General features: G+C 33.5%; 2 protein-coding genes across 2 annotated transcripts; both read left to right on the top strand.

Annotated features, from left to right (window-relative positions):
• The first annotated feature begins 472 nt into the window (after window positions 1-472).
• LOC139904314 (profilin-2) lies at window positions 473-3,325 on the top strand. The gene is made up of 3 exons (XM_071886248.1): window positions 473-725; window positions 2,125-2,262; window positions 2,750-3,325. The coding sequence occupies exons 1-3, from the start codon at window positions 603-605 to the stop codon at window positions 2,882-2,884; spliced, it is 396 nt and encodes a 131-aa protein (XP_071742349.1). The 5' UTR covers window positions 473-602; the 3' UTR covers window positions 2,885-3,325.
• Window positions 3,326-4,705: 1,380 nt separating this feature from the next.
• On the top strand, window positions 4,706-8,731 carry LOC139904313 (mitogen-activated protein kinase kinase 6). Its single transcript, XM_071886247.1, has 8 exons — window positions 4,706-4,842; window positions 5,364-5,448; window positions 5,619-5,753; window positions 6,300-6,524; window positions 6,979-7,161; window positions 7,299-7,522; window positions 8,334-8,379; window positions 8,462-8,731. Exons 1-8 carry the CDS (start codon window positions 4,769-4,771, stop codon window positions 8,552-8,554), a joined length of 1,065 nt encoding a protein of 354 aa, XP_071742348.1. The 5' UTR covers window positions 4,706-4,768; the 3' UTR covers window positions 8,555-8,731.
• The last annotated feature ends 746 nt before the right edge of the window (window positions 8,732-9,477 follow it).

The raw sequence follows: 9,477 nt of genomic DNA, 5'->3' as shown, positions 1-9,477 counted from the left end.
TTTGTTAGCTTTCATGACTTTTGTTGTGAAGCTTTTTTTTGTGACGAATTTTAATTAGAAGTTACAAAGGTAAAGAGTATGCTGTGAAGCTTTGACAAGTATGTTCTTTGTGGATTTTGTGGTAACTTTTGTAGATTTTAGGTTTGAAGAGTATGTTAGTGGATTTTGTTGTGAAGCTTTTGAAATTGAATGATTGTAGGTGGTGTATATCTAGGGTTTCAGATGGAAATGGGGAAAAATCTGATATAATGTTAAGTAAAATGACAAATATACCCTCACATGTCTGGCACGTGACTGCTACTTAATGAATCAAATTAACGTCTGTGAGCTTTAGTGACTAAAATTGTAATTTATTAAAACCATAGTGACTAAACTTGCAAAAAAAAAACCATAATGACTAAAGTTGCAATATTTGACAAACCACCGTGATCATTTATGTAATTAAGTCTTCACATTTTTGTTCATATATTTAATCTCTAATTTCGATTCGATATACTCCGTATAAACATATAAATCTTCCCCAAACTCCATCTCACTATTATCGAACTTTCAACCACTAACATCATTTCAACAGCGTTAATCGGAAATAGTATCAAAACAAGATGTCGTGGCAAGCGTACGTTGATGACCACTTGATGTGCGAGATCGAAGGAAATCATCTCTCAGCTGCTGCTATCATCGGTCATGATGGCAGCATCTGGGCCCAATCATCCAGTTTCCCTCAGGTTTGTTTTCTCTTCCTTTGATTTTGACCTAATTTTACCTTGTTTGACTTCGATTTAGCTTCAGATCTGTATATAATTGTTACTGTTGATGCGTAGTTGCAAGTGTTATTGTTGATGTTAGGGTTTAACAGTTCATTAGGATCATTATTATTCAGATTTTAAGATTTTTAATACCTTTTTAGAAAATAGAAATTTCGTATTCAGACCAATTTTTGGTGGCAAAAGGTTGATAACAGGCAACCAAGACGGCGCACAATCTGTTGCCTATCAGGGCATACCTGACTCACGCAATGGTTGTGGCTATGCGTGCTAGGGCTTGAACCCCTGACCGTGTGTTTTTTGGTGGCTCCACCCATTACTAACTTAGCTATGTATCATTGCCACTTTCGGACTTTTTTTAGGCTTATGTGCTAATTCTGTGGTAATCACCTATTTGCAAATTTCCCTCGTCTGCTAATTCTTGCAATCTTGCTTATGTAAAATTATTCACTCCTTTCAGTAGTAGGAAAGGGCAGTCAAGAAAAATTGTGTATTAGTTTGCTACTGTTCATTGTCGTATAGCAGATTTCTTCTTAAAGGTATCTGTAGATTTAGGGGTACTTTGTTCGATTGTTGTGTTAGATTTAACTGCGATCTCCTAATTTCAGGAGAGGTTGTGTCAATTCGCAGATAGGTCACGAAATCAAAAGTGTGAAGAGTGGGTTAATTTACAGAAATTGGATATATGACTGATTTGACAGACTAGGACTAGGTTAAGCCAAATATAGTTGTGTAATGTTCAAACATGATGCACAAGTGCTAAAACGTCAAAATGCGAGTCTCAATTATGTTATTCGAATACTTTTCTCTTAACTTGCTGTATTTGTGTCTGTATACATGTGTACTTGATCTGACCGTTTTGATAGATATTATAAGTAGATAAGGTTTTCCCTCATCAGGCTACCTGGGGAAGGGGAGTATTTGTACTCACATAGTCATATGTGCGCGCCTACTTAGTTATTTTTCATCACCAATTCAGTTATACGTCATTATCTAAAAAAAATAATGTTCCTACCCATGATGAGAAGTTGAATAATTAAGGTAGATTTATAATCGACTGAAAACCTCGTTTCGGAGAATTTTGAGAAGAGTGTACATTCTTCATGCGTGTGATGGCCCTTTTGGATGACTTCTAAGGAAAATATTGTTGATCTAAAACTATATCTAAGTTAATAGTTTATGTTCAGACTGATTAAGTTATAATCTGTGTTCTATTTATAAGTTGATTGAATATTGTAACAGAGAGAAATCGTTATATGTTTTGCCAAATGAAATATACGTCATCACAGCGTGTTCAGCAGTATTAAATGGAGTATTGACTCTCAAAGTGAAACATTTATCTTTGTTGGCGAATATGCAGGTTCAGCCAGAGGAAATAGCTGCTATCATGAAGGACTTTGATGAACCTGGCACACTTGCACCAACTGGTTTATACCTTGGTGGGACCAAGTATATGGTTATTCAAGGTGAGGCAGGAGCTGTGATTCGAGGGAAAAAGGTGAGAAATCACACTGTTATCGATCTGATGATATTAACATGACACATGTCCCATGCATATTGGAATATAAGTGAATAAATGGTTTTACGGGGTGTCAAGATGTGTTTTGGAAGTGATTATATGATAATGAAATAATCATATTCACATAATCTATGGTAATATTTAATAAAACATTGAGATAGAGATAATGTTCCGTTCTGCTTACGGGGTTGACATTATTTCTATTGTTTACTGAAGTATATTAGGGTGTATATACGTAAATCAAACGAACCCTTCTATTGTAGTGGCTATCTGACTCATAAGTAATTAGATAAGCACAACTAAGAGTTGGTTACAGTAATAATTAACGACCCTGTGACACTGTGTTACTTATCATATTTCCATTTCTACTTGAGTTTGGGCATACATGTTTATAATTGACCAACTTTCTGCACCAATTTCATCTCTGGTGGCTATACTAAACTTTTGTTATTCTGGTTACATACAGGGACCTGGAGGTGTTACTGTTAAAAAGACGACAATGTCCTTGATCATTGGTGTCTATGATGAACCCATGACTCCAGGCCAATGCAACATGATTGTTGAAAGGCTTGGTGACTATCTCCTCGAACAGGGTTTTTAATTTGCTTTTGTACGTCTACGGTCCTCTCAGTTTATTCTTTATTATTTTTAGATTTGGCAAAATGGGTGGGGCAGGCGGTTTGGGTAATGGCTCAAAACGAATTTGGGTCGAAACATATGCTTTATAGTTCGCTTTGTGATGACCACCTAAAGTTCATATTGATGATTCGGTCGGGCCTAATTTGGCAATTTGGATTGATTTGCAGGGACCTGATACATTACTAGTAATTATTGTGAAAAGGCACATGGAGTTGTAAGCCAGGTGCTTTGATAAAACTACTTTGGAATTGATCAGACATTACCCTTGTATTATACTTTTTCATAATCAGTGTGATGGAAGTGGGACACTTGTTTACTTTCTTCTTTTATATTCTGGAGTGTTTTTGATGGATGATTTAAATGGTTTGAAAATTAATATGAATACACCTTTGCTTGTGCAACAGTTTTATGGTTTGAACCACGGTAGGTTCCCTAAAACATCTACTAGCGTTTAGCTTCACGACTGTTCCAACAAATAAAACGAACAAACATGAAATTACTTTACTGTATCCATTATATACGCTTATTATATAATTAGGCGCAACGTCAAGAAGTACTAATTAAGCAAATTAGTAAACGAGTAATGCTACGTTAAGAAGTACTAATTAAGCAAATTAGTAAGCGAGTAATGCTACATCAACATATAAGCTTCACAAAATAAGGTGTGAAGTGATTATTAGCAGTCACACTTTTTTTTCTTTTCTCTCATATCTATTATTTCATTTCACTAGTATATAACTCATTTATAAAGAATATTTTGTAAATTGTAAAAGTCTGATCCTAGCATATCTCTTAGCAAACACAATCATGATTGGGAAGCTCGGAACCGGTCAAGATCCATACAATAAGGAGAACTCAGCTACTCAACTACTAGTAGAGTCTAGTAGACGTTTATTTCTATTAGTTTTGCAACAGACCTTAACTTATGAGATTAGTTGAGTAGGCTAAGGTATGCCTTCAATAATTTTTTGACCTCATAATCCTCGATATATAAAAGCAACAGTACTCGATACCGTATATAGATACCCGTATATACAATGCACGAGGGATGTATAGTGTAGACAATCATGTTTCTCTATCCGAATGTAGAATGAGTCATCCCTCTAACACCTTAGAACAAGTTTCACATACTTTTAAATAAAATGATGCGACTTTATCATATTAAATTGCTTATGTTAGTTAGCATGACAACTTGACATTTGACAAGAGCATATAAATCAAAATGTATTTGATATTTGGATTTTTAGAGTATTTAATTGCCATAGACGAAATCATTAGTACAATTTCATAAAATCCTTGCTTTGTGAATTCCCAATATTACTTGTATCTAATTGGTTCACCATTTACCATAAGCATGCTTCTTCAAAGTTGCTTATTTTTTTTTTAGTGTTGGGTGCAAACTCAATCTCACATTAGTTAGAGATAAATGTCAAGGTCAACATATAAGCTCATGAGTGTCTCTCTCACTATCAATTGATTTTAGAGTAATTTGGGAGCTCATGACTTATATGTTTGGTGCTTGTTGGGCTATAACCGGTCAAAAGGTAATACGAAGGGGCTATATTATTATTATTATTATTATTATTATTATTATTATTATTATTATTATTATTATTATTATTATTATTATTATTATTATTATAATATTATTATTATTATTATTACAATTACAATTACAATGATTACAATTACAATTGTTTGTAAATATCAAAATGAGTATTGGCGGTCATTTTAATTTGAACTTTGTTTATTACTTTCCGTACCGTCTGTCGGTCAGCTCATTTGCACTCCCCTAGTCCCCTTTCCATTTCACACACGGAAACCCTAATTTAGTACAGTAGCACCAATGAAAGGGATGAAGCCATTGAAGCAGCTCAAGCTTTCTGTTCCAGCTCAAAAGGCTCCAATTACTAGTTTCTTGTAAGTTTATATACTATCTCATTTTGTATTTTTAACTGATGCACAAATTACATGTTGATTCGATTCTTAATTTTGTTTGATTGTGTCAATTATTTATCATCGCAAATTGACTTCACATATATCTTTCGTTTCTCTTTTCAATCAGTCTAGTACTGTATTCAGATAGTAGGAAACTCTAATATGGTGAAACTGTGATCTGATTTATGTGGCCGTGGTTACCCACTTACTCGTTTGTATATCTAATACTAGATGTCTTATTTTGAGTTTAAAAATGAGGCACGTTTGTCATGTCAGTTTACTTTGTAATTTTGGTGCTTGGATCATGTGAAACCCTAATTGGACAAAATTTTCAATTTGATTTATATGAATAAATGACGCATTTATAGTATTTAATATCTTCTTAGGAATTTAAATAAATTTCATAGTAGTGTTCGGATCATTGAAATCCGAGTTAACCAAATTGTGATGTAATAAATGTTGCTTTGCATGTGTAGTATCTGATAGTTTTAGTGAATTCATAGGACAGCAAGTGGAACCTTTCATGATGGTGATTTACTTCTAAATTTGAAAGGATTGAGGCTCGCATCAGATGACAAGACAGATAGTGTAAGTTTCTGAAGGCTCTTCAGTCAAAGGGTTTTTTTTTTTTTTTTTTTTTTTTTTTTCAATTATTAATGTGTTAGTAAACTAGATCTTAGGTTGAAATTTGATGCAGTCTGAATTAGTTCTTCATTTACTTTGGAATAAAACTCACTCTCATTTTACTACTTGGACAGCCCACAGATGCCAAGGAGATTGATCTGCAATTTTCATTGGAGGACCTTGAGACCATCAAAGTTATTGGAAAAGGAAGTGGGGGTGTTGTTCAGTTGGTTCGGCATAAATGGATTGGGAGATTGTTTGCTCTGAAGGTCATATATTTATAAACTCATATGAACTTGCATTTTGCTTTATCAAGGATATTTATTTAGAGGGTGTTCTCTCATTCCTTAGGTGTTGAGAAATTTTCTTTCGTATGAGTAAGGCCGTGCTTGGATGTGCATTTGAACTGATTATTATTTTTTCTGCTGTAAGTGGCAATAGTTAGTTTAGAATTCGAAAGCCGATTATGAACTGTCTTTCTGCCTTTTTAGACTCAAAGTAATTAGACTGGGGTTAAGAAAGTTAGAAGTGTTGATAAGACAAGGTATTACTGAGATATGTATAATTATTTGTACTTTTCCCAACTTTGAATTATGCACACCGCTAGCCACTATGCTAAGAGCACGTTTATCTGACACTGTATATGTTTCGAGTTAATCAAGTCATAATCATCATTTTGAAAATGCACATCTAAGTACCCTTAAGCCAACAACCACCACCATTGAGGGGAAAATGATAATACATCAGTTTATATCTTCTGATAAGAAGATAGGTAAATTTCTTATACCTGTTCTGTACATGGGTTGTGATCACAGGTAATCCAGATGAACATACAGGAGGATATACGTAAACAGATTGTGCAAGAGCTTAAGATTAATCAAGCATCTCAATGCCCTAACATCGTTGTTTGTTATCACTCTTTTTACCACAATGGAGCCATCTCTTTGGTTTTTGAATACATGGATCGAGGATCTTTGACAGACGTGATTAGGCAACTCAAGACAATTCTTGAACCGTATCTTGCAGTTCTTTGCAAACAGGTTAGTTGAAAGTTGCAGTTTTATTTTGCCCCATTCATTTGTGAAATGGTCAATTTTTATCTCTAACTGCATAACTGGTAAAAAACAAACAAAAGACTAGCTTAAACGTAACTGGTCAAATGGGTCTGAAAGTTACCCAAAATGTATTTGTAAAGTGGTAAATCTTCTAAAACATCTTTTTAGGGTTTTTCTTTTCAGTTATGCATGTATATGGAAGTAATATGATAATGATATATGTAATCATATTTGACACGCTAATTATCTAGAAAAATTGGATAAATTGTTTCTTGGATACTGTTCTGATAGTACGTCAATTTTCCTGTCATGATCTGTTCAGCCAACCCATTACATTAGCCAAATTTAAGAATATTATATGGTTTTCTTTGTTAGCAAACAGTTTTCAATCTCTCCACTCGTTAAAAAGCATAAGTAATTACCTTAATGTTCATTACAGGTATTGCAGGGACTGGTATATTTGCATCATGATAGACATGTAATCCATAGGGATATTAAACCATCTAATCTACTTGTTAACCAAAAAGGGGAAGTTAAGATTACAGATTTTGGCGTAAGTGCAATGCTTGCTAGCTCTATAGGTCAACGAGATACATTTGTTGGAACCTATAATTATATGTCGGTAAGTGGATTTCTCATGTGATTACTTATCTATAAGAAACAAATGCGGGATAAAGTTTTTTCTAAAAGTCCTGTTATTAGTTCTATATGGAAATATATTGAGACCTAATATTCCTTCTTATTGTGAAACATTATAAGCCGGAGAGAATAAGTGGGAAGGCTTATGATTATAAAAGTGACATTTGGAGTTTGGGCCTAGTGATCCTTGAGTGTGCTATAGGGCGATTTCCATTCATACAATCTGAAGATCAACAAAGTTGGCCAACTTTTTATGAGCTTTTGGACGCCATTGTCTCAAAACCACCTCCTACTGCTCCATCAGATCAGTTTTCTCCTGAGTTCTGTTCATTTGTCTCCGCCTGGTAAGATGATTTACGGCATTCTGACATTTATAAACTGTCATTGGTTTCAATTCATGTTAGTCTTAGTTATATTGCACTGTCTGTGTCTAGAGTCAACAAAGGTAGATTACAAGGTAAACCATGAACTTCATTATATGTAAATGTAATGTTGCAAGAAGTTATAGTCATTAGTACACCTTATTACATAATGTGATCTTTTCACAAGATTAAAGTATAAAGTTTCTTGGTAAACGGATGAGGTTTCTCCTTGTTTCAGTTACCGGGGAGGGCGTGTCTTTTTCTTTTTGACTCAGAAGTACATGGCCTAACCGCGACTCTTTCCCTAAATAAACCCAAGATGTTTACCTAGCAAGGTTCAGACCCGAGACCTCTTCTAAGGAAATTAGGATGCCTTACCACTAGGCCACCTTTGTGATTGTTTGGTATAATTTTATTGGTATGTTGAAGAAATTACTGAACGTAAGCCCCATTTACTTGATTTGAGAAGAAATAAATATTAGAGTTCAAAATGAAGAATATAATTGTTAGTCCAAGCAAAGATTTCTGATGAGAGTGATAAATTATTTGCTTATTATTTATGCATATTCGTTTGTTTATAGAGGTGGCATATATGTACATGTCTTTGTGGCTGATCAGATATTTTTTCCTTCCAAAACATATAAAGTTCTCTAAAACATCAATTGTTGTTGTTGTTGTTGTACATGAATTGACCCATTCATTGATTCGCAAGTAAATGTGTGGAAATTACCATCCTTAGATTCTTCTTTATCTAACATTGTTCTTATGGTTATGCTTGTGTGTAAACATGCAGCATACAAAAAGATCCTAAAGACAGATCCACAGCTCTAGATCTTTTGGTTCGTATAATCACTTTATTCGAACATTTGTTGACGATGTTAATTTTGTAACCTGAGTTCTTACGTTTGCTTGTATTTGCAGAGTCACCCGTTCATTAAGAAATTTGAGGACAAGGATATTGATTTTGGAATTCTGGTTAGTAGCTTGGAACCCCCTATAAATTTTTCAAAATAAACTATACTGTACCAAGAATTCATTGTATAATGCATCCTCTGAATATGTACTATTAGTTTTTACAATTCAAAAGTACTTCCCTGTAGTATTTCACAAGTTCTTATGAGATATAGAACATATGTTTAATTGCATTCAATCTTGAGATATGCGTTGCAAATGTTACAGAATTGAAATTTTACCAGCGTATGCAGTTTCTTGAATTCGTAGTTTGTTAATTTGATTGTTATACTAATGTTAGGACAGGAGGATGACTGTTTTTGTTATGTTTTACATTAGAACTACAATTAATTAAGAGTAGGTTTATATAATTCATCATGATAAGATGTTAACCATTTCTCAATGTAGCACTGATATTTTTTGATGTGAAATACTTTAGTGAAAGAAATTTGTTGAATCACAGTTTAATCTAATTCTAATTCTAATTAGTGTTTAAACCAAACACCTTTTGAAATGAAATTGAAATTCGATTCCATCAAATTTATATCGTTGTTGTGAATCCAATCCAGTGCCTATTGCCTAATATGTTTCTTTATCTTTTATAAACAAACGCATGGGTAAACGGGAAAACATGAGATTTTGTTCAAGTTAACTAGAGAGTGAATATTTTACTCTGGTGTATTTGACACGTTCCAAAGTCATCCTAATATATGCTTTTTATAAGACTGTTTCAGGGCCATTGATGATCAAACATCAAACATCAAACATATACATGAAAGCTTGCCAATAAATTGTATAAAAAACATTAGAAGATTTTATGGAGTAATTGGTAAAACGATTTAAAAATGTAATATCCATTTAGACATACATCAATAGCAATTGAAACACAACAAACTCGTGTAAGCATAACAAAAGGTAATAATTGATAAATAACAATTACATTACCCTCATTGGAAAGAAATACAAGTACAAAAATAAACTCAACA

This window comes from Rutidosis leptorrhynchoides, chromosome 4, assembly GCF_046630445.1.
Source record: "Rutidosis leptorrhynchoides isolate AG116_Rl617_1_P2 chromosome 4, CSIRO_AGI_Rlap_v1, whole genome shotgun sequence".
Taxonomy (NCBI): domain Eukaryota; kingdom Viridiplantae; phylum Streptophyta; class Magnoliopsida; order Asterales; family Asteraceae; genus Rutidosis; species Rutidosis leptorrhynchoides.
Note: the sequence above shows the minus strand (reverse complement) of the source record. Positions and strands in the feature narration are given on the sequence as shown.

Coding starts and splice junctions, on each gene's coding strand:
- LOC139904313 (XM_071886247.1), top strand. CDS start 4,769: ATGAAAGGGATGAAGCCATTGAAGCAGCTCAAGCTTTCTGTTCCAGCT. Junction 4,843..5,363: donor GCTCCAATTACTAGTTTCTT/GTAAGTTTATAT, acceptor GTGAATTCATAG/GACAGCAAGTGGAACCTTTC. Junction 6,525..6,978: donor TTGCAGTTCTTTGCAAACAG/GTTAGTTGAAAG, acceptor TGTTCATTACAG/GTATTGCAGGGACTGGTATA.
- LOC139904314 (XM_071886248.1), top strand. CDS start 603: ATGTCGTGGCAAGCGTACGTTGATGACCACTTGATGTGCGAGATCGAA. Junction 726..2,124: donor AATCATCCAGTTTCCCTCAG/GTTTGTTTTCTC, acceptor GCGAATATGCAG/GTTCAGCCAGAGGAAATAGC. Junction 2,263..2,749: donor CTGTGATTCGAGGGAAAAAG/GTGAGAAATCAC, acceptor GGTTACATACAG/GGACCTGGAGGTGTTACTGT.